Here is a 26,869-nt window from a genome sequence, read left to right as displayed (position 1 = left end):
TAACCTAGAAATGGTAAAACGCCTAACAAAATTTGCCTGATCATCCGAATTTTATGAAATAACATCCTGCTATATATATAGATATATTGTGGTTTATGAATCCGTCTTGATTTTGTACCCTTGACATTCAGATTTTTTGAGAAAAAAAATGAAAATTTTATAATTTTGCAAACTTTTTAAAGTTATCGTAACCATGGTAAATTGCTAATTAAAATGCAGTGTCCTCACAAAATTTATGTTATAAATCGTATCTAAAATGTACAAAGTATTATTGGTTTATCAATGCAGTTATATATTTTTTGCACTTGCGGGAGTAAAAGTCGGTTTCTATGACCGCAAAATCGGGAGAGAAATAGAACATTTGCCCTCTAGGTAGAGAAATAGATTATTTGCTCCCTAGGGAGAGAAATATATAAACAAATTTAATTTAGGAGGCAACAAATTCAGTACAGCAGCTTCAGCAGCATCACGTATCTCTTGCGGATTTTCGTTTTTCATTTTGTTTTGACCGAAAAAAATCACAGTTATTGTTTACAACGGTTTTTTTTGTCGTCATGCCATAGGATCCAAAGGCTAGTATGATTACTATTTTATTGATCATATCATTTTTTATCAGTTGAAAAACTGTGTAAGAGTCTTTATGAGTGGAAAAAAACGGTGCTTCAGGAAAATTCATACATTTCTCTCCCTCGCTGTATAATCTACTATTAATTCCTTATACAGAATGACAAAAAAAGTAATTTATTTTGTTGTGCTAATTAAATACGGCTCACCCCACTTTCTCAAAAATTTGGGATACTTACTAGTACTGTTGGGATAGAGTATTGTTATTATTGGTATTACCTCACATCTATGCTAATTGATATACGTCTCATTGCTAACAATTGATGCGGTTATCACAAAATTTTGTTTAATGAAAAACTCACTTATAAAATAAAATTTTATAATTTTTGGAGAAGCTGGATTTGTTTGACTGTGCTCTAGGAGGGAAGGAAGCTCACTCTAAATAACCTTACATTTTTTTTTAAAACCTTTGTTGAAATATTGCAGCTGCAACAACACTTGAAATGTCGTATGCATTTTATGCACACATGAAATCGGTAATGTTTCTATGACATTGAAAAATTCCGTATTAGTAGGAGTTATTTTAGTCACGAAGGAAATATTTTCCGCATGAAAGGTGGCACGTTCTCGAAACAAATAGTGTATATTCAGTGAATTAATTTTAAATTCGCCTGATTAACTTGAACTGCATGAGCTTAATAGTGGATTTATAAATTTGAATTAACGTTAACATGACACCTCCTGTATTCTGAATTAACGTAAACGATACGCTGTTTACAAATCATTACTATCCAAGAAACTGACAAAGTGAAAAGGTTACTTTGAATAAGAATATGCCCTGGATTTTTTTCAGTCACTCGACAACCATATCGTGGTGCGTAAAATTGATAAAATTTCTCTGTTAACACATTAAATTACAAGCACAACAATCTATAAAAAACAACTTGTGTTCTTATTTCTCATAATTTTTCAATTGGGTTGCGTAGTCAGTAATTACGTTCACTCATAATATAAATCGGGGGTTAACGTTATCCCAAAACTTTCTGTATGAAGAATTGGGTCATGTGGAAAACCGTCATACACAAAATCATCGTCTGAATCACAAAAACTTCCGCACTTATCACGCACTGTCCTCTGCCGAGCTTTTTAAATGTTTTTGAGGAACTTGCTTCTGACAGTAAACCGTTGTGGTCGTGTTAGTTTCAACGTTTAGATTTCTGTTAATTATTTGTGTTAGCAGTTAGCGCACGCTAGACAAAAAACTAAATTTGTACGATATTGGCGACTGTAACTTTGTTGGAGAGTTTTAATAAGAAACTGGAAACGATGTGAGGAAGGAGTGAAACAAGGGCACGTCGCAAGCGGGTAAAATACCCCAACAAATTAATGATTTTTTAGTCGGTAGAATCGTAAAAAAAAACAGTTTCACATTTGGTTTAATTTTTAGTACATCCCATCGACTTGTTCCTACTTCCATTTATCTTGGAATTCCACACATCCTTCTCACAAGAGTGTTTGAATTTTAAAATTATGCATACTAAATGATAAAGCGAGCAACACATGGAAAGTGATCGCTTAAAATTTTTGGTAGTTCAGAAGATAACGATGACATTTGCCGTTAGGATAGCAAAATTCACAGAAGCAGACAGTTAATGACCTGACAAGGAGCAAATTTGAACAAATAAAATGAAGGCTGTATTTTTGTGACGTCAAATATGACAAAATTGGATTGATTATAAATAATTTAAAAAAGTAACATTGTAATACGAAGTCGCATTGAAAAGTTTTGTTTTTCCTTTAAAAAATGTATCCAGAAACCAAACACGGCTACGTAAATCAAATAATATTATCAAAAAAAAAAAAATTAAAAACGTTTCCTGCACTTTTGGAAACACGATTCGGTTGTTGTTTTTTATCATCATTAGAAAATTGACGACGTCACCCTAAATTATTAATTAAAGCTATTGAAAATTTGTCAACATGCATTGCAATATTTGTTGTGCGAGCGAAGTTTTGTGTAAATAACTGAAAATATAAACATAATAATATTGGACGAAGTAATTAATAGTTACAGAGACAGGGTTGCAACGAGTATAAACTAGGAAAGTATTGTAAAATGCTCGATTTGACGAATGGCTAATTTCACGTTTTCTCAACGTTCAGCAACTTGGAGAATACAAAACGACTCCCGTTTCAGTCTACGCGTCACTACTCTGTTGGCGATTGTATTATGCAAATAATTTTAAAAACTATTTCACCGACTTTTGTGAAATAAAGAAAACAGTTGACCTTCTGCTTGCGTTCGCAAGTCAAGTTAGCATTGTTTTTTTGATACAAGAAAACGTAGCGAAAAACGCATGTGTTTTATTAATTCATACTGTTGTGTATAATTGATATAGTTAAAAAGCGTTAATTTTATTTTACGAAAAAATGAGGTTAAGTTGTACAATGTTTACAAAAAGTCAAACTTGATAACCTTTTTAATTGAAATCCCAATACATGGTCTGCTGTTGACAGACCAAAACGTAAAAAATATCCAGCTGACAAAGTGCAGTACTGGTATGTACATGACCAACCAATTTCGTTCTTAAATACCGCATTTGGCGAGCAAGTAATTCAGACAATGCAATGCTTTTACCACCGTTCGTAACGCTTGCAAATTAATAGCCAGCGGAAACCCCAAAAATATTTGGTGCGATAGTAATCTCACCAAATATCTTTTGGTTTTTATTAGGTGAGTTAAGTTTAAATTTTGTCTTTAACGGTATGAAAATTGGTGTGACCTCTGGTACACTTTGCATTTTATTCTCAGTAAAAAATAAATTTTCATCTGCACTGCTTTTAGAAAATAGAATGATTATTATGAGTTACTACACTCCACAAACACATAGTTGTCGATGTTAACAGAATAATGAATTTTCTCTTTTTGAGTGTGTTCGAACTAGTTATTTCGGTATAACTATTTGAGTACGTCTTAACTCATACATTACCCTAATTTTGTGAAATGTAGAAAATATTAAGAAAACAATTCATACGTATATGATTTTGAAAACTAACAATAAATATAAAACCTTACCGATTTTTTACATCCCGAGTTAACGAAATCTTGTAATGTCCATCTGGCGATGTTTCAAGACCCCTAGAGTTTAAAAAATAGGTATTGCGTTTCCACCTATCTGTCGTCTCTCGTCTGCATCGATTTTTCTGAAATAGATTTTATGTATTTTTATGTATTTTAGGACCATTGTGTAGATGAATGGTAACCACTATTTCAGTTTTATAAAATTAAACATTTTTATGTTTGTGGTTTATGAATTTTCCTTGATTTTTTTCCCAGGGCATCTAGATGTTTACAAAAAAAATTAAAATTGTATAACAACGTTTTATAGTAGTAATATAAGACAAATGCTGATTAACGACCGAATAGCTTAGATGGTTAGAGCGTTGAGTAATAACACGAAGATCGCGGCTTCGATCCTTTCATGAACCACTTTATACTTTGCCTTTTTTTTCTAAAAACTGGATTTGTTCGATCGTTCTTCAGAGGTGAAGAAAATTCTGTCTAATAATATTCGACCAATTATATACAGGCTTGGTATAAAGTCCCAGAAGGATCGAATAACTTTGTTATTTGGAAAGAATTTTTTTTTAATTTGGTGTGGATGTATAGTTAAAAATCGCTCATTGATTACAACATTTTTCCTTTTTTCATCGGCTTCGGTTTGCTAGAATATTTTTTTTCGATGGGACAGTTAGATTTTTTACATTGTCTGATGCAGAATTAAAAACTACTCTCAGAAATTATCAACACGTTTATCTTATACTATTAAACGAGCAAAATTTGTATATATATATTTATATATATATGTAATGGGTTTCTCGAAAACGGCTCTAACGATTTCGATGAAATTTACAGGTTAGGGGTTTTTTGGGTCAAAAAATCGATTGATCATAGTTTTAACTTCTGAAAATTACAGCTTCATGCATTTTCAGCAATTTTCAGGCAGTGAATTATATTTGTTGCTAGGCAACATCAGATGACACTACACGAACAAGAGATTGTTTTATAAGAGAAGTTTGGGTGACAGTCTGACAGTACGTTTGACGTACCTTTTTATCTTCAGTTGTACGTACCGAAACATACTCCACTGTATAGAGGACGTTGAAATTCACCTCCTGAGGTGAGAAAATTTACCAAAAACTAAACAGTGAGCGGATAAAAGGTACACGAAAGTGTGTTGAATTGAGATTATTTTGTCAAGCATTCATTTCAGAGGTTCCACGGTCAGTGTCAAAATGTGATCGTTTTCGGGGATGGGACCGTGTTATTTCAGTTTTTGGGCTCAACGTTTCGCACACTTTCGTAAATGGCATCTTCGGGAGCAGGGTTGAAATTGAGAAATTAGGAATAACACAAAAGAGCACGGTAACTCAGTATGTTAACCACACCAGAGGCGAAACTCTTCTGGCAGTAAGAATGTGGTTGTGACCTTTTTCTAGAGTCGAGAGAGAGAACTAGGAAAAAAAAAAGAACGACAAGAGAAAACTTGGGTAACAAATGAGATGTCAAACAATAATTCCAGTTTTCTGTTCTTTAATCTCTACATGTCGCTTATCAGTGTTTAAAACAAAGACTGCTTATGGAATTTCTTTTTTAATGTATATTTTTAAGTAGCGCGTGTACTTCAAAATGCATACTATAAGTACGCATATTTATCTGTCCTAATCTGATCTAATACTACCAAACGAGCCTAGTGAAACTCGGTCAACCAGATATTTTCTATTAATAAAAGATACCAGCAATTTACATTTATTGCAGTCTCACACATTTTCAAGGATTTTGTGATTTTATTTCATTATGTGTTTTTTATTTTTTTTTTTTTTATATATTTTTATCGATAGAAATAAAAGCGTTGATAATTTCTTGCAGTAGTTTTTTATTCTGCCTCAGAAAATGTAAAAAACAGTGTCCCATAAAAAAAGTAGGAAAATAAGGAAAAATGTAATTAATTTGGTATTTTTAAATATTTGTACATCCACAATTCCACACCAAATTAAAAAAAAAAAAACAAAGTTATTCGATCATTTCAGGACTTTATACTACACGTAATATATACAGAAAATCTACCAAAACACAATATATTAATTGCCAACAAACTTTCTTACTTTCTTTTTAGAAAAATTAGCATTCTTCTTTACTGTGCTGGGGAAATGATAATTTTTTCATAAAAGTTTAGTAACGCAACAGATAAGAACGATTAGAAAATAGAAGTGATCTTTATTTTCAGTTAGTGGAAGTGCTACGATCGATTTTATGATAGATTGCACGTAGTAGTTTCAACATAATTTGATATTTTTGTTGAAATAAAACATTTTTATATTAGGTGTCTCAGATACGATCTGTGTAAAACTGGAGATGATTGTATACAGTTTTTAACATTATTTATAAACTATTACAAAAATGTACGTCGTTTTGTGCTATTTGATCCTGGACGTTTTCATAATTTTATTGTACACTTAACTTACAATTACATAATTCAAATAAACGCGTGTATTTTTAAATTATTTTGAGAATTAAAGTCTGATATTTTAAGGAATTTTTGTGTCCCTAGGGACAACGACAGGAGCAGAAGCACACAGTCCGCTTTTGTCCGAATTTGTGGCCAGTCCGTAGAAGATGAAAGAACTACTCGACGTTTAATTGCACAGTTACACTGTACTTAAATGAGAAGGATCTTTATAACAACCAACATATGCTCTAAAAATATATTTTATTGTTCTGAAACGGGAACGGTTAAATTCTTTTCAATTTGAATGGCATCCTTATACGACTTTTTTTTGAATGGTGGTATAATCCTGAGTCACGCGCTGTAAAACGAGGTTGCTCTGAAGTGTTGCTGTTTATTTTAATCGTATGAATATATTCAAAAGATTTGTCCACACCGCTTAATTGCAAGATTCCACAAAAGTATTATTAATATTTTGAACTGAAATTTAAACATATTCTGCAAATCTTTTCCCTCCTAAAAATGTTTCTAATTTGGAATACAATTAATTTGCCATAAAGCTAGTTACTTCTTAAAGTATTATTTACGTTTTTATTGGCGATTAAATTAAAGTGTTCGGGATTTATTATGGAAACAATTGTAGCAACAAAATGATTTCTGTGGATTTAAATTTAATTAACGGTAAGTGCTGCAGTTGACCTATTTTTCTAACACTATTTAACTTGAATTGATTATCGGCTGCCAAGAAAATTGCAGTTAAAAAACAAGAAGTAGACTTTAATTAAATGTATAATAGTCAGATATGAAAAAGGGTTAGGTTAGGTCAAGTTATTTGATTGAAAATTTAAGATTTTAAATACTATAACATATTACTAACTGCAAAGATGCAATAAGCAGGAATGTATCATAGTGTGCACCTTGTTTAAACATAGTACAGGTTGAGTCAGGAAAGGTCAGATTGGTATACGTTTATTACAAAGCTTTCTGAGCAAGATACGGTTACAGAACAAAATCAGTATGGTCCTCTTAGTCTCTGGTCTCGTAGCGCTGAAGTTTTGCATGAAAGTTGGTCATTCGCAATTCACTGGCGGTTCTGAAATTAAAAGTCAACAACAACAAGCAAAACAAAAAATAATAACAATAAAACTCCTTAATTTCTGAAAACACAACCAAAACGATGCTAAACAAATCGCGTCAATGAATGTAACAGTAATTAAGCCTGGTGGTGAATTTATTTTGATGCTTCGAAATTTTTATATGTGGATTTAAATAACCGGGAATATTTCAAGTGCAAATGTCTAAAAAAGTTGTGTGGACAGTTTTAAAAACACCTTTTTTCATTACCTTCCTTAATTTTTAAAAAATAAAACGTTAAAGAATTCACCGTTAACATTTACAAGACTTATTTGCTTAACTGTTAACATAAATACCACTTATGGCCCGCCATATTAAATTATTTGAAAGTGCACGTTTATTGCAATGCAAAGAATAATTAACATAACTAGCAAATTTTACTAAAGAGACTTATCAGTATTTTTTATCAAACTGATCGGTACATATTTTTTAAATCTATCTTGACTTTTTGATAGTCCAGAGATAAATGGGCGCGAATACTAAACTGGGTTATTTGGTGCAGTATAGCTATGCCAGATAGTTTTTAATTCAAGCCAGTGTAATTTCCCAAAATTTTTTTTTTTTGTTGTTTATAACTGTCGAGTATTACACAACAAAATTTATTTAGTTAATTTAATAGTGCTGCAAATTTTGTGTTAAGTATATGCTTCAAGTAAAGTTTCTCTCGTGTTATGTAATAAACTAATAATCTACAACACGCATATTTTTTATTTGATAACTCTTGTTGATGAGTTTTTAATGATTTATTCTGTATACATAAAATATGTAAATATACATGTACGATTAACAAGGGTGGTTTTGAAAGTTTACCTTTTAATTCTCAACAGCTTTATTTTTCACAATATTAATTCAAGTTTAGTTACATATAAAAATTCAATGTATCAAAAAACCAGTACACCCCACGAAATATAGCATCGCATCGTTCTATGAATAAGCGTAGTGAATAATACATATGGAGGCATACATCAAATAAGTACTTCCTGAATTGGAATAATACATACTATTCTAGAGAAATACTAAAAATGATTTGTAATCTCATATTCACTTCTACGTAAAACAGCTGCTTTTAAAACTTGGGTCTAAAGAATTAGTTGGACACGTGTTCTAATGTATTTCACATAAGTAATTATGTTTGATTACTGTAGCAAATGTCTCCATACATCCATGAAAACTGATTAAACGACAAATTATAACTATCCGGGTGATTTCAATTATGGAAACAGCTTTTCATTTAAGTTTACAACTATCAGCCTAAATTGATTTGCTACCATTAAGTAACTTTACCATTTGACAAGAGCAACTGATTAAATTTCATATTTACGAACCGAAATTCATTTTACTCCATTTCACGTTAGATACGAAAAAAAATACCATATTCACCAACATTTTATAGTTTGGCGTTTAAAAATTATCATAAACGTGATAACTGATAAACTTCTAAAATTTATCTGTTTATTCTTTCCAAAAAATGATGTCGTCATTTCAAAATTTTACTACATATCCTATCTAAAATGTGCAAAATATTAATGGGTCTTAAATTTGTAGTGTTAAGATGTCCTAAAACAATTAATAAACAAGTTATTTTATTCATTTTTCTGAAATTTTAGAAATACATCATTAGCATTTAGTAATATTGTACTGTATCTATCCAAACTGATGTATTCTGTTTAAATTTTATAACGAAAAACACACTAGAAATATACATTCCCTGTAGTTAATTAATACCTCTATTAATAATAATAATAATAATAATAATGTATTTTCATGCTTCACTTCACATTACAAATACATGTAATAAGTTTGCAAAAAAATAAATACAGTTTTATACATAGTGAAAATGACTTTCACAATTTCACACATTAAAATAACTAACATTTTACATACTGAAATAGCTAAAAAATTCCTCAAAAGAGTAGAAGGCTCCATTGCACAGCAAATCTTTAGTAATGAATTTAAATTTATTTAAGTCCAGGTATTTAATCAATTAGGATTATCATTAAAAATTTTTCTAAAGTGAATAAGACAGGACTTCCTCCGCAATCAAATATTCAAACAAATTAGAAGAAGTTATAAAAAAAAATCGGTTAGGATGGGATTCAAACTCACTTGAATAGAGCTCAACCTCAAAGCTAAGGATGACAACTTATAGGTGGTTATGCGCGTAAGCCGAATGTCGATTATATGATACTCAAATATTTGTAAAGTAATCAAGACGGATTCATAAACCACAGGTATAGGAGTATGTTGTTTTTTACAATTTAAATAGTATTTACTAAGAAACATTTTAAGAAGACATCACTACATTGTAGGTGGTGATGGTTTTACTACCTATACAATGTGCCTAACATACAAATAAAATTTGACAACAATCGGTTCGGTAGTTTCGAAAATTAACTGTCTAATGAAAATCGGCACAGATGATAGACGCTAGACGCCAGACGGCAGACAGATCGACGGAAACAGGTGACCTACTTTTTCGTATGTCCACTCGTGCGCTATAATAATATAACGTTTATCCCCACAACACCAAAAATCCATCCGTTTCGCCAACCACATAGGCATTATCTTGACAAAGCTAAACTAAAGTTAAATTATAACTAAATGCTTATTTATACCCTAACTAGGACTCCTACTACTCCATCAGTGGTGTAGATCTTCACTAGTGGCGTATAGGGACGATTTTAATATTAACTACATTTTTCCTTTTTAAAAAATTCCAAGACGTTCGTGAAGGTCGTGGAATTTTTCAAAGAGAAAAAATGTAACAATTAAAAAAAAAGTTTAAATATCAGCTTGCACTGCGCATTGCTATGATGAAGAATGGAGTAATTTCTTTAAACTGCTAACGTTTTATTTTTTTGTTTTTCCTCAAATGTTGAAGGTATTTCGACAAAAAATGTTATGACTTATAAGTGTAACTATTTTAGAACTCATTGGGCCGGTTGCATAAACGCAAATCAAATTTAATCTCTGATTAAGAACAATTGTAACTATGATAATAACAATCGTTACTATGGAGTTAATCAGAGATTAACTTTGATTTGCGTTTATGCAACCGGCCCATTATGTTTTTTCTAACGCAGGAAATTATATAAAGATGTAGCGCGATGCCAAGACCATTAATAAAATCCATTTTGCTGCAAATATTTTTACGTTTCGATGTAAATATTGCAGAGAATAGAATAATTTAGAATTATTTTGACATTAACGGGTTATTTGGAATTTTGAGATCTGTGTTTTGATGGTGGACTTGGAAACGCGGACCCGTAAAGTGGCCATTTAGATCTCCTGATTTAACTTCAACAGATCAGATCCCGAGATACCAATGATTTAGAAATTCGAGAGTTTTATTTTATTTTATAACATCGTCGGCTTGTTCAGAGTCAAATTTTTAAACACTTATATTAATTTAATTACATTGGGTGATTATCATTTAAGAACAAAGTTATGTTTGTTGCTTTGTCGCTACTTTCATATAAAAACAAAACTTTATTAATTTTACGCTTTTCTTTAACACCATGTGAGCTTCGATACGAAAAAAATAATTAATTTTCTGGAAAATTTGTCTGTAACTGAAACCAGTTTTACTGTCGTGTCCATCCATGGCTCCAAAGTGTAATTACATTTGGCTGGACCTGAACGATTTCTTTTATACCTACCATAATCCTCAAGAATATTTTTTAAGCACCATTTAGTTCAATCGATATTTTATAGCACAAAATTCATTTCCTTGGAGATGTTAAGAATTTTATTACATTTTTATCGAGTTAACAGATACCAAGTTGATGGATAATAAAGTAAATGGAATTTAATAAAGGCATCTGGTAGCCACACGAACGCATGGCTCTCGTTATGTCTAATCAAATTAAATTTACATATTTTGTACAACCTGTTGTTATTAGGCAGGTTTACATTCCAGCTCCCCATATTACGCCTAAATAGTTGCGTTTGGTCGCATTCCAAACTCGTGTTTTAGCACTAGACGTCGACACATTTGTGACAAAATTATCAATATTTTTTACATCAAATTTCAGAACAGTACAATATTAAAATAAAGCTTGCACAAAGAATAGTGATAAAAATAAGTTATGTGACGATATTTTCGTGCACGTTTCACGTTTAGCTAACAAAAGACGTTTTTTTTTAGCTGTTCCATTGTTGAGAAAGCTGATATTTTTACAATGCCTCTGAATTAAAACTGTATCTAAGTGCATACTGTTGGTATATACCCTACATTGTATGCTAACATGACATATAAATTTATCACTAAGAATAATATTAACCATAATCCTTTAGTACATATTTATATTTTGTAGCTAAAAATTTGTTTCAAATGCGATAAATACGTAGCTTTAATAGTAGAACTTCAGAGTCTCAGAACGCCTGAACGTTCTCAATTACGAAATGTAAAAGTACATTTTCCAGTTCGTCTTAGAATCTATGTAACGGAACGTTTTTGTAATTTTAGCAACATTATAATTCGAGATCCACCGTAGTTTTTACGTTTGTAACCTATTTTTATGTTTTTACATTATTTATACATGATGGTTTACCTAATGTTCCCAAAATTCTGAAAACACGGCGCTATGAAAATCTACTTTAGCGCATGGTTATTAAACTACTAACATATTTCTTCATTATGTCTTATTATTGACTGTTTTTTAAATACAAATGATAACGTCGTTACAGCTTATGCAGGGTCATGAGCGAAATGTACGTCAAATTGCTACAAATTATATCAGATTTATTCGTATCACATTTAAATATGTTAACTTCTCCTTATTCGGTGATTCACTACGAATCCAAGATTTATGAATTCAGGGAAGAGCATTTTTACGTTTGTATTTCTGCACTTCGCACCCCTATTCAACTATAATATGTATTCCATTTCACAAACTCAAAGGAAATGACAGGGTTGTCAAACGCTTATTGAGTTATTCTCTAATATGGCGTGGACATTGACACTTCATTGGACGAACTTTTAGACTTGTGGGACGAATTCAGATTTTTACTTCCCGAGTGTAAGCTAAGGAAGTATAGTAATCAAGTCCATCGGACGAATGGTCACTTTTATACTTTCTCGACGTTTCATGACCCCTACAGTACGAAAAAAGTAATCTCCCGTTGCCGTCTGTCTATCTGGTGTCTGTATTCATTTCTATTAGGCACGTAATCTTCGAAACAAAATTTGGCTAATCGTCCCCACCAACAATTTGATGACGTCATTTCAATGAATGGTATTTTAAAATGAATTAAATGTTACACAAAAATATACTCATATACCTATGTGTAGTCTACGAATTCGCTTTCAGTTTTTTCGCTAAACGTCAAATTTTTCCCAAAAACATTTGCAAGGTATAATAACGTTTTATTCCCAACATAGTTTCTATGTCTCCATGGCTCAGTGGGTGTATCAGAGAGACGGCGACCCTGGGGTAATGCGATTGTGGATTCGATGCCGAACCTTGCCGTTTCCTTTTATTTTTTTTTTCTTGCATTGGTATAACGGTGTGACTACTTTTCTTTTGTGCTGTGACTAGAATTATTCATGTTGATTTTTTATTTCTCAAATTTAGAACGAGTCACCCCATATTCTCGAAAATGGGAAAAATACGCTTGTCTTTATATAATAATGATAAAATAAGAATAATAAGAACATTTTGTTCGATTGTGGTTTAGAATTAATAATTTCAGTCCTGTTTTGAGAAGACAAAGTCATTCAAATGAAACTAATTTCTACATGACATTCTTTCAATGTATAAACATAAATAAACACTTGAGCTTCAGACTACCTAGTGCTGAAGGATAAGGTGTGTTATTAAATAAATCAAATTTTATAATTTCTGTTAAAGAGCTTAATTTGTTGGATTATACTTATAGCCTTCGACGAGTTTTTTATTGATCCAATTAAGAACCTCATTTTTTAGCTTTGCTTATACAGGGTCACTCAAAAAAATTAATAAATCAGTCAATTATTTTATTGAATAAATCAAGAATTGCAAAACAGAATACTTTGAAATCTTGCAGACGTTTTACAGTTATTGTAAAGATGATAAATTGTTAATCAAAAGCTACTCGACGATTGTAGCCGTCAATAATCTTTTTCTGGTTTGGCTTGGTAAGAAAAAAAAATCCGTTGTATTCGTATGAATAAGAAATACAATAGGCTCCAAAATTGACTTTTGGGGTACACCAGAAGTTACTATACTGACACATATTATTAACAACTACGGTCTGACTTCAATTTGCTAAGTATATTAAAAAAAAATAAATTACTCTTTGATCGAATCCGTAGAATTGTAGTTTTGTACAAAATAATAAATGATCAATGGTATCAAAGGCTTTTGCATAATCTAACAGAGCTAACATAGTCACTTCCAGAAGTACATTGGTTGTCTTCATTTTCACTTCCAAAATCTTTTTCATGTTTTCTCTAACCTGCGGCAATTGTTGAAGACTTTCAGCTCCCAAGTGGTTTTAGAGGAAAGGATATCGGATATCGGCATTAGAGATAGCTTATAATAACAGTGCAACTTTGGCTAGTTACTGATCGAGACTGGATAACTTGACGTAAAAGACTCGCGATTTTTGAAAACTGATTATGATTAATGCCATAACTTTGTAAGGTACATTTTCCCTCTCAATGGAGCATATTTTCCGTAAATGTGAAGTGGATTAATTTCATTAACTATCTGGCCAATTATCGTAAACCTATAGGGCTTCGAATTCGATATCTCGACAAGCAGAATGAAATCGCTTTTCACGGTGTCATCGGTGGTCATGTTCCTCTTGGCAGCAAGCGTCTGTCAAGCCCATTATTAATATCATTTTCAACATTAAAAACATTTCGTGTGGTGTGTTCACTTAAAAAATTTCTACATTTCTTAATATTATACTATAGTCTCTTTAGAAATGCATGCAGTTTTTAATTGTTTTTAATTTTGTGGAAATGTCTATACAGGATGCTTTACTAAATAATTGAAGGGTCATTTACACTCTAGACTTTCACTAAATTGAAGTAAATTTTGTCAAAATTAGCACTAATATGTTACGATTAATGATTCACTGATTTTATCGGTACACGTGCCTACAATCAAAATAAATATAATCATTTGTCGCTATCAACAATTTAATGACACAATTTTGATGAATTATTTATATCAATTTATATTGAAAACACGTCTGGATATTCATCCGATATAGTATTCTTCAAAGGCGATGTAGATTTTTATGACTGTATGATTGCTTTTGCAGAATAACAAAAAATCTGGAAAACCACGATTTTCGTTATTGGTGAATCATTTTTCCCAACGACCGAAAATGAAGTAGATATGTGGAGATTTTTTTTAATATTAGTTAACATATGTAGTGATTATCGAAAATTCTACCAATGTTTTGAATGAAAAATTATTTTTGCAAACATTTTCAAATATGAGGACCAAATTCTAGTGTTACACTTCAAACCTTAAAATAAACTTGGAGTAGCTTAGCAAGATACAGGTAGTGGACGACACATATGCACTTCTTTCTAGAATACTTTTTCCCTTCACCTCTTTTGTAAAGTTGTACCTTTAGGAGTAAATCTCGCACCAAAACTTCGAGTTGAGTCCGTTACCGTCATTTATTTCTAACTTTCACAGTTCCGTATCTATCTTTTAATCCAAATCAGATCATAATCATTTCTTCTTGAAGAATTATTGCGCAATGTCATTTTAGATTATGGTCATAAAAATAATACATAAAACTCGTGCCTAAACGGTGTTATATTTCACTTGTGGGCTTTATAGTACTCGCCTACAGGTCAGGTATAAGTGGTCCAAGCGTGACAAACACTTATTTAACCACATGAATAACATACTTTTGGTACCAGATATCTCTGATATAGGGTAATAAAAATGTCAGTAATTAATGAAAAACAACTTTAAAAACAGTTTTAATTATGTATCCCTAGCTAATAATAAAAAAACTGAACAAGCAATAACATCAAAAACGCAATTTGAAGTGATACCTGATTTTTTTTTATTTTCAAGAAAGTGATGAATTAGTTTAATTTTATATTTAGGGATAGAGATTTGCGTACTGTACGCAACATCTTAGGGCCGTGTGTTTAGTCACAATTCGGGGCTATAACAGTTTAGGTTAACAGTAAGTATCGTTTAGTTTTTCTGTCAAGCCGAATGTGAATATATATAGAACAGGTGATTTTAATACACGAGGAGAAGGAAAGATAAAATACACGAGAAGATAATGGTAAAATATGGGGAAGAAAAACCCAAAAAACAATGGCACCAGACCTTGATTTCTGTTTGGTTAATAGACTAACTATCACAAATACATTCTTTGAACACAGAAATATCTATAAATACATGGAAAAGAAGCCAAGCAGGCAAGAAAATCAAGCATTGCTTACAGCGAAGTAAAAGGTGCCGAAGTAATCGCAGAAATGAATGGCAGATTATACAGAGATACGAAAACACATCAACAAAAAAATATCCAACTGGAAACTATAAAAACATGTAAGACAAAAGATCCTGTATATGTATGCAGTCAAACATAGCAACAGAAGAAATAGAAGGCTACTGAGCTTTTATAGATTTAGCATTCGACAAATTACAAAGGAAGAAAGTATGGGATAGTTTAGAAAAAAGAGGAATTGACTAGAAATTGATTCGACTGATAAAAAGCATTTACAGGATTAACGTAAACTGCATAATCAGGAAAAATTATAAATCGCAAGGTTTTAGTAGAACAGAAAGGCTCAAGCAGGGCGGAGCATTCATCCCCTATTTTTCATTACCTTTATAGATGATATAATGCAAAAATATAACAACAAAACCAACGAAAATCATACGTATGATATAAGAATCTAGAAAAAATACAGAATGTGCGTTCGTCAACGATTTAGTGCTAATAACGGAAAGGAAGAACGATTTAGAAAAAATGTTCAAATTTGGAACAAGGTACTGAAAGAAAATAAAACAAAAGAAGTCTAAAGTAATGGTTATTTCGGAAAAAAAATGTCTCTCGTTTTGCCTTGAACACTTTTTTTTATTAATAAATAGGGGGTGGCTGTCCCTAATTTTTTCATTACAATTTTATCGTAGTAAGACTGAGGACGATTTTTTATTAAATATTCAACAAGATTCGTTATTGTTATTTAAAATCAAACAATTTCACTCGCGCAGAATTAAAATGAACTCCCGTAGTTGAAATGTACAAATTTGGGACGAGGTACTGAAAGAAAATAAAACAAAAGAAGATTAAAGTAATGGTTACTTAGGAAAAAAACATTAAACACTGGATATCACAATAGAAAAAGAAGTAATAGAAAAAGTGTGTAAGAATTTCAACACTTAGGAAAAACTATGGAGAACGGAAATAGACAAGAAATTGACACAAACGAGAGAAATTAAAAGACTATGAAAATGTTTTCTTCACTGAACAAAAACATAATAGAAAAAAGGAGTAAGAAGAAAACGAAAATAACAGTGCATAAAGTCGTGTTCCGACCAATATCGACCTGGGTCCTAAACAATAGAGAGAAAAATAAGATCCAGTCTGCAGACATGCGATATCTCCGAAAATTTAAAGGCAATACAGTAAAAGATCGAATTCGAAATCAAGTTATGAGAGAAGAGTTAGGACTGCCATCCATATTAGAGTAGGGGAAATAGGGGCTTGTTGTAACAGGGGTAAGTTGTAACACTAAATTTTTACCCGGAATTTAAACTCTATAACATCAGTTTTTTTACTGAATTTAATTCTTGCATCATATGACATCATGTCATCACAACCACTGTTGCGTCAGCCATGTATCGCTTTCCGGATATATTAAGAAAAAAAAAACAAAATTTAAATCTTTAATGTTGACTCTATTTCTAAAAGTTTATTGCAGTTTTACTGATAAATATTGTATATAATGAAGTGTTGTGTTGTTTTTTGAAAAATAAAGTCTAAATATGTATCACCATCAACTTTATTTTTACTGTTATTACCTGCCTCATGGCTGTTACAACTAGCCCCAAACAAGTTGTAACGATGCACTTTTTTTTAAGAAAATGCCTGGTATGAAGTGAATATGAACAATTTTGACCTTTTGCCTGTTCAGTCCAATAGGGGAATAGTAAGACTTCCGACAGATACTTTTATAGTGGTCAAACAGCCAATAGATACCAAATTATATTCATTTTTCTAAAAACTGTTACAACAAGCCTCTCGTTCCCTTACATGGAAACAAAGCAATTGAGTTGGTGGGAATATTTGAACCGAATGCACGATGATGATGAGAGACCTATTAAGCAAATTTGGCAAGCCAGGGTTATGATCAAAAAAAGAAGAGATAGACCAATGAAATCTTGGAACATGGTGATACTCGTGAAACGGAAGAAAACGTGGGAGAAAAAAGAAAGAATGCCGAAAATTTGTACATTTACTGTGATGTGTTGTAATACAGTACTAGTTATGTATCCCTATACCGCAAGATAAAGGAAATTTTGACATTATAAAAACTTTACATCAAATAAAATTGTATCATATTACCTATATCTACTACATTATGCACATCAGACTATAATTTTCTCTGACATACCATCCTGGTTAAAACTATAGGTCAAATCGACTTTTTTATTTGACGCCATTAATTTTTTACTACTAATAAACAGACAAATTTTGGTTAGCGTTTTATCACGTAAACGTTAATTCTAAAGTACACGTAAAATTTCACGCTAAACGGTCCGGTAATTTGGAACATACTCGTCTAAGAAAATTGCTAACGAGAATCCGACACCTGTTTGTTCCCATTCTAGGAGCTGTGATTGCTATGCCAAAAAAACATGCCTGTTTCGTCAAACAGACACTGTAATACTTACTTTCCTGGCTTACGCTCAGAAAATAAAAAATGAAAAATTTTGGAAATTTACGCTAACTGTCGTATCGATAACTTTTTCAATAATTGTAGAAAAATCTACACTTCTATTCATCACATAGGACACGCAAATTACATTTGTCCTCCACTGGCAATTATCTTGTGAGTACAGCAAATAACGTTACGTCGGTACTGGATGCACATAGGTAACTGCTAATTTCTTATATTATGTAAAAATATACATTTTTTTCAAGTTTCTTGGGTCAAATAGAAGGTGCCTTTTCTACCTATGTATCTGTATTTAAAACGAAAAACGTCACATGTATTACTTAAATCTCGCAGTAATAGACAACGCTTTTTATGATGTTTCCTTGTATGCGCTAAATTTCAAGAAAACCCAAAACCTTCGCTCATAAATATTTTTAGAGAATTGGAATGACCGGTTTGATGGATGGTTCTATTACGCGTACCTACCTAGTAAACACATCGAAAACAAGCGTCCTTACAAATATTGAAGTATTAGTTATTATAAGTGTATTCGTTTTGTTAACAGAAAAATAGTTTCATCGTAATGATAACAGACGTCATCAATATGAATAGCACTTCACCTAGTACATTGTTATTTTCCCAATACCTTTTCAGGGTATAGATGAGGAATGTTTACACACAATTACTTTATTATGCGTAGTACGTGTGATATTTTTCAAACTACGTACTACGTTTTAGCCACTGTGTTGCCTGCTGATGTTTGCACCTATTATTTATTTTGGCTATAATAATATTTTATAAAACAACCGACCTAACGTTTGTTAAAATATTTGTTTTATGCAAATACAATGTCTTGACTGGAATTATTTTCTGTTTTTTATTGGCAGAATATTCAAATGGTAACACAACTAATAGAGCCAAAATACCCATACTTACAGTAGTTTTGAGCAGTAAAACAACCCACAGTAAAACGTAAGTTCAAAAGAAACATTTTCAAAATCTTATAATGTAATAAATATTGATTTTATCTCTGTGTGGTTACTGATAAAAAGATTATTGCGATAAGTTGCTACAATAGATTCCTAATATGGCTGGAGGCCCGTTCATTTATTGTTATTAGTATTATCATTGGCAAATATTAACTCGAACTCTACATTCAGCTGGCGAAAATATGCGATCGAACTTCCGTCGAAAACCTTAAGTAAAGACAATAATTTTTATGTATAGCCAATTCAATAATCATGACGTCGGCACAAAGGAGTTTCGCAAGCGGAATATTACAGCGTTATCAAATTCTGTAAATTCTGTCATGACAGGACAAACGAAGAGTTTACTTTTAGTAAATAATCTATCTCAATAACGACGCAGCTGCTAAATATCTAAATTAAACTCCATCACATCACAAAAATCATTACCATTTCTCGTTGTGCGAATCTTACTAAATTACCCAATAACAGGATTCGACGCTACCAATTTTAATTGGATCTAATCGGGATGTCTGGCTGATTTTTTAAGATTTACATAACGAAATGCAAATCAATCCTAACAATTTGAGTGTGTATCCATACAATATCTTTTAGCAAATCCATTAAGAGCTAATTAGTTTGATTAATCTCCTAGTCTGGCGTGTGAAGGCAGATACACTAAAATTATGGTCATATGTAAACGAACCGAACCAGTCCTACCGTTTCGTTAAAAAAGAAATAACTTCGCTAACTGAACGAATTTAGCTAATTTTTATTATAATTAATTTAATTTTAATGGCACTTTTATTTCGTCTACTAATCTAAGTTTCCAGCATTTGAAGCACTTGACATAACCGTTCTGGGCTTTCATAGAACAGTTAATCCAGACTTAATTCCACTTGTTTGTGGAACGATTAAGCGATTATGAGCTCTAGTACAAGGTATGAACACAAAGAAAAAGTAGCTAGTTTAATCCATCCTAAGTAATCAAATCGCATCGCATAAAGTTTCGTCTACTTGTAAGTAATAAAATCTCAAAGTATTTCCGACAATACACTTCTAATAATGGTTTGATTATCTCCATGTCAACCTGGCCATTCATATTGTCGGTTTTTACCGAATTCAGTCGCAATTATCTAGTTTATCGTGTAATTTAACTAACGGTTTCTTACCTTTGAACTTTGGACAACAAAAATCAGGTGCATACCCACATATCTAAAGTTCTCTGCAGTAGTGCTTCACGCATGTGTTTCAGCCTATACTTTTTCTACGACTTTACCTAGAGACAATTAAAAAAGTGGATAATTTAAAATTCCTCGATAATTCTGACAAGGGTGATATTTATACCTACTAAGTATATATATATTACATTTTCGGTAAATAAATTAAAATGTTCTTCCCACTTCGCCTTTCCATAAATTTCTGGTGTGTGTTCTCACAGACATTCAATGATTTTTGTGGGAGTAAGGAAGTACTTGCTTCATTTGCTGCCGCTGTAATTTCTGGTGAAATAGGTACTCGGCAAATCTGAATCTGAATCCGAATTCATCATGTAGATCCTATATTTGACAAATTAATTGACAAAAAGCCATAAATTGAACTTACGATTAACAATTTGTTGGTGGTGTCTTATAATATAATGTTAGTTAGAATAGTTATGATGTCAATAACAATATTGGCACCATAAAATTTTAAATATATTATCAACCTGACAAAAAATATTTTAGAATTTTTTTACAAACACTGTTTATCAGGATTCACTTTTACTGATACCGCAACAAAATACTTAGTTACCTTTGTTTTTCTATTCATAAAATATTGTGTCACAGATGTTAAAAATTACACTTCTGCAATTATTTGTCAACCTTCTCATTGTTAAAAAAATTGAAAAAAATTGGAATAACTTGGCAACGTCGCGTTAGAATAAAATTTGCATGTAAAACCTAGGAAAAGCCTATCAGAGCATGAAAAAATATATAGGGTGTTCCATTAACAAAAAACTACGAAATTATACTGTTTTTTGAGGTAACTTCTATAAAGTAAAACAAACAATCAATCATTTCTAGACAATATCAGGCACAGTGTAATGCAAAAAAGTTGTATAAGGGGATCGAACGAGCGACCTTCGCATCCAAACTGGGGATTCTAAGCAATGCGCTTTGGAATATTCGTGACAGCTCCATTTATATTAGTAACATAAAAGATTAGAGGAGAGGAAGAACCCACGACGGATTCAAAACCACACATGTTGGAGTATAATATTGTATACCATTTAAATATATACTAAATAACATAGAAACTTTTGGGATACCTGCATTAAATTATTGGTAGGGAATAATTACACAAACTTTGATCAACGTCTTACCGACTATATCATACATCTAAACTTTGACAACAATCAGTTCAGTAGTTTCGAAGATGATCTAATAAAAATCAATACAGATGGCAGGCAGAAGCAAACAGACAGACAGACGGAAATGGCAGTTTTTATGTTTGAACCCCATTACAATACTTCCCTTATAGCTTACGCCGGGGTAGTAAAAATATACAAAAACATCATAGGAAAATTAGATTTAAAAAAAATTGGTCGAAGGTTATTTCGACAGAACTTTCCTCGCCTCTGCAGCCCAATGAAATTTATTTTCGAAAAATTATGAAATTTTATTTTGCGAATTTTATTTTTTTGAGCCTGTAAGTTGAAATAAACACCTGTATGCAGTGTTAAAGTAAATGTAAAGAAGCGTGTCAGGTTCAAAGGGGTTTTTACTTTACATAATTTTGTGATGACGTCATCAACATTTTTGCAAGGAAACAATATTAACTTGGATAGTTGCAGTGTAATAATAATAATAATAACAGTGTAATAATGTGCCGTTCCTGATTTAATCAATAAAATAAGTTATATAACATATTTATTTTTTTAGCCACCTGTATAAGTAACTAACAAGTAAAAACTCATCATAAGACATTTTAAGTAGGATTTATTAGGCAAAATTTAGAATGGAATAAACAAATATATTTTGATTAAAAATTTACCATGTCTACAATAACTTTAAAACGTCTTTAAAATTTTTCGAATCACCTGTAATGATAAGCCATAATTCATAAGATCATAAGTATAGACTCATCTATTTTGCACATTATTAATAGGAAAATTTTGAATTAGTTATATTAAAAGCCTATATACCACAAACTAAGTACCTTTGAGAAATGAAAATTCAGAAAGCTTTACAAACAGAATACTGTTGAAACACAGAGGGCTCTTCTGTTTAATCTTATAGCACTTAGTTCAAACGATAAAAAATGGTCGAAAGTTATTTCTATAGAACTTCCCTCGCTCCTGAGTTATAGTTTTTTCGAAAAATTATAAGATTTGATTTTGCGAATTTTATTTTTTATGATAATTCTTTATACGTTAAAATAAAGGTATGTACGACTATGAAATGTTAAACGAAAGGTTAAGGAGCGTGCTATGCCTTTGTTTCAACTGAATCTTTCCATTACAAAATTTTATGATAACGTTATCAACATTTTTGCAAGGACATGTATATCAAATTGAATAGATGAAGTGTAATAGTAATAACAACAGTACTGTATTGCAAAATTTTCGGGAAAATGGAGTGCGTCATTCTTTATTTAATTAATAAAATAAATTGCTCATTAACTCATTCAATAATTTTTTTAATCACCCTGTATAAGTAATTCTAAAAACTATAGGCGCATTGATAAATTACAAGTACGAGTCATAATATGTATTTTGCATATTTCAGAGAGGATTTATTAGGCCAAATTTACAAATGATGTCATTAATTATTATTTGGCAGGGGATAACAAATAAATTTTGAATAATGATTTACCATGACTGCGATAATCCTTGCAAGATTTAAGAGCATTCAGTTTTGCAGTTACAAAGTTAAATTGGAAAATGTTGTTATTCATTTTCGTTTTTTTCCAAAAATTTTGAATTTTGGATGTACAGGGTGACAGACGGAAACTGGAGACCTTTTTTTTCATACTGTAGGGGTCATGAAACGTTGAGAAAGCATTAAAGTGACAAATCGTCCGATGGACTTGATTACGATAACAATGAAAAAGTAAAATTATATTACGTGGGTATGAAAAAGTGAAAAAGATTTACAACATAAGATACATATTCTCGATGAAGAAATGAGAAAGATAATCATAATTTTATTGATGCATATGCTACAGAAATAGTTTCTCTACAAAGGACAGTTAAATTTATAATTAATAAACAAATTAATGATATACAATATACAGAAAGATAACAATTCATCACCGTTCTAATTCATTGCCAGTTAGTTATTCAGTTACTCGAAATTCGGTCGGCCGACCTTCTACTTTTACGTTTTCTCGACCTTTCATGACCCCTAGAGTACGAAGAAATAACTCTGCCGTTTTCGTCTGTCTCTGTGTGTGTCTGTGTGTCTGTCTGTCCGTCTGTCTGCCGTCCCAATTTTTATTAGACAGATAATCTTCCTTCGCTCTTGAAATACTTACAATGATAATTTTTTTGAGTCCCCAGGTATACGCAAAAAATAGGAATGAAAGGATAAATCACAAGTACAGACTCATATTTTATACATTTTAGATAGGATTTATTCTGCAAAAGTTTTGGGTGACGTCATCAATTTTTAGGGGGGAATGAGCAAATACATTTTGATCAAAAATTTTCTATTCTTATGATTAGTTGAAAACATCTCCAAGATTTGAAAGCATTCGGTTATGTAGTTACTGATTAAATGAACAAAATAAATACACGCATTCAATAACTTTAAAACATCTGCAAGATTTCAGAGCATTCGGTTTTGCAGTTCCCGATTATGAATAAACCAAATTGACTTATTGATAATTTTTTTTGTGTTACCCTGTATAAGCAAATCCAAAAAATATGAATGGAATGATAAATTACAAGCGCAAACTCGTCATATTTTGCACAATTTAGATAAAATTTATTCAGCAAAGTTTTCCGGTGACTTTATTGATTTTTTTCGGGAAGGATCAGCAGCTATATTTTGATTAAAAATTTGCCATGCTTATGATAATTTTAAACCATCTGAAAGATTTCAAAGTATTCGGTTTTGCAGATGCAAAATTAAATTGCAAAATGTTATTATATAATGTTGATTTTTTTGAAATCTGGACGTTTCGGGTAAAAACTCAACACGGATTCATAAACTAAACGCGTAGGACTATGTTATTTTATACAATTTATATACCCATTTACTATGTACAATTATGAAGTGACGTCATCACATTATTGGTGGGATGATTAGACAAATTTTGGTTAGCGTTTTACCATCTACATGATATTCCTAATATGAATACAAAATTTAACTACAATCGACCCAGTACTTTCGGAGATTATCTGTTTAATAAAAATCCGAGACGACAGAGAGACGGATAGATGGACAGACGGACAAACAGACGCACAGACAGACAGACACACACAGGCTGAAATGGGAAACTTATTTCTTCGTACTCTAGGAGTCACGAAAGGACGTAGGTAGTCGATTACAATACTTCCTTCACTTGCGCTCGGGAAGTAATAAATAAATAAGTAGTAAGAGTTTTGGTTAATAAAATTTTGTGATGATTTTTCGCTAGAAACAAATAAAAATTTTAATTTGTATAGATACAGTGTATACTAATACCAACAGTACCTATTATGTCCCCAAAACTTCAAGAAAATGAGGTAGCTGTTTTTGACGTACCTAATTAATAAAATATATTGCTTCATATATTTTTAAGACAGTCTATATATAAGCAATTCGAAACAATAGAACAGATTTACTTCATAAAATTTTGACGTCATCATGTTCTGGTAGAGATGAACAGATAAATCCTGATTAGCGATTTACCATGTTTACAATAACGATAAAGCGTCTGCAAATTTTCACCGAATTCGGTGTTGTAATTTTGCACATTTTAAATAAATATGATTTACGTGCCAAAATTTTGAAGTGACGGGTGTGGGAGAATAGATAAATTTTGATGTGCATTTTACCATCTAGTTGATATTTTTAAAATAAATGTAAAATTTTAAAATTTGTTCAGTAGTTTCAGAGATTACTTGTCTAATAATAAGGCCAACATATTACAGACAGACGAAGATGAGAGACCTACAGATACCACGGTGTTTCGTAACTATAAAATGTCGAAAAAACATTAAACTAGACATTAATCAGAAAGGCACTATGACAGTATTTTCCGAACGTAAGCTGACTATATTTGCTCATGATAATTTTAGTAATAAAATATTCTAAATGGATAAGTAAATAAACTTTTTTGTTAGGGGGCTATAATTATTGTGCTATTAAGTCATACTCTACTAATTAAGTATCTAAATATGCGTAAGTATAAGAATATATAATATAATTATAACATTTTTTTCTAAAAGCTGCACGTTACTCGTATATTCTGACCGACACTGACAATAGTCGAACGATAACAATATTATAGGTATTTTACAACAATTAGCACAGTTATGCTACCAATAAACAATAAAGTTAACATCTAAATATATAAATTAATTAATTTCTAAATAATCGGTTCCTCTACCTTGTGTAATCTAGATAGAAGCGGCTTTAACTTCGACTTCATAATCGTAATTGGAACAAAGAACGAAGTTTGAAAATAAATTTAACAACAGATGTCAGAGAGTGTTGTGCGTATTATTATTCATGCAGTACCTATACCTGTGAGTATGACTATCGATCATGGTTAATAATTTTTGAGCAGCATAAATGCAAATATAGGAGATATTGCAATGAACATGTAAATAGGATAGGAGGGACCCCTATAACTTCAATAACCGTAATCGTTATAACGGTTAAAGGTAAACACAGTTTATTAAAAGGGTAAAGACTCAATTATTTTCAACAGGTGTTTAATTGAATTCCAGTGGTCGCCCTCTCATTGCTCCATCGGTATCTTAAAAATGCCGTTTTTATTGCAGGATCCCCAATACTGAAGAATGACGTCGCGAACTCACCGACATCTCTTCAAACCATGCCGCCAGCTCAAATTACAGGTGAGACATCGACATATTTAACAATAATATGTTTTACTTGCGAAAGCAGCTTTGTAAGATAGCTTTTGACGGAAAATCTCATTTATCTTACTTAGGTTTATTCAGTTTTGAGTTAATTCAGAAGTTGTTTTATGAGTCTGAGAGATACCATTGTGCGGTAGAGGTAAGATATATCGTGAACCAGGTTTCGATTTGGTATGCAGGACTTATTTATGTAAGAATGCTTTGAGTTTTGTAAGATTCTATAAGATTTATGTTTTGAATGGCTTTATGTTAATCGCAGGTAACGAATGACTTGTTGCGCCCGAGATATTTCGGCTTAATTAACAGTTTATTTTTATCTCGCGACGTAGTTTTTAATAAACAATAGACACCGGCAGACTGATAATGTGATGTGCGAAATTTCCGTCAACAATGTAAATTAATGTAATATGTTACATGAATAAACTGCCACATCCAACAAAGATATCGACGTAACGCGCTCGTGTAATGGGTTTTATCGCAATCACTTGAGATATTGTCAGCAATGAGGTAAAATATTTTTATAATTATCAAGATAAACATTTTTGTATTAAATAAAAGAGAAAAATAACTAGCGATGGATATACGAGTAATTCATAGAAAAATGCTACTAGCTTTAAATAAGCTTGAATTTTTCTACAGCTACACATTTATTGGAAACAGATAAAGCTATATATGTTATTAATCGCACCTAATTTACTTTGATGATTTCACTTAACGTTTAAAAGTTCTAAAAATTCCTCAAACCAAGTTTCCAGTTATTACACAACCATCA

At 31.5% G+C, this 26,869-nt stretch overlaps 1 protein-coding gene across 2 annotated transcripts in view; it reads left to right on the top strand.

Moving 5' to 3' along the window:
* The window catches only part of LOC135135698 (probable 3',5'-cyclic phosphodiesterase pde-5), a 103,753-nt gene that overhangs the window by 27,277 nt on the left and 49,607 nt on the right, over window positions 1-26,869 (top strand). Inside the window, exon 2 of one of the 2 annotated variants that reach the window (XM_064064837.1) lies at window positions 25,999-26,073. The exons of the other annotated variant lie outside the window; for it this stretch is intronic. Coding sequence (XP_063920907.1) covers window positions 25,999-26,073 — 75 coding nt within the window. The remainder of the gene's footprint in view (window positions 1-25,998; window positions 26,074-26,869) is intronic. 2 annotated transcript variants of the gene reach the window in all.

Source organism: Zophobas morio, unplaced genomic scaffold, assembly GCF_036711695.1.
Source record: "Zophobas morio isolate AGI-343-1 ecotype UQ-CSIRO unplaced genomic scaffold, CSIRO_AGI_Zmor_V1 ptg000024l, whole genome shotgun sequence".
NCBI classification, from domain to species: domain Eukaryota; kingdom Metazoa; phylum Arthropoda; class Insecta; order Coleoptera; family Tenebrionidae; genus Zophobas; species Zophobas morio.
The sequence above is the reverse complement of the archived record's forward strand: the minus strand, read 5'-3'. Positions and strand labels throughout refer to the sequence as shown.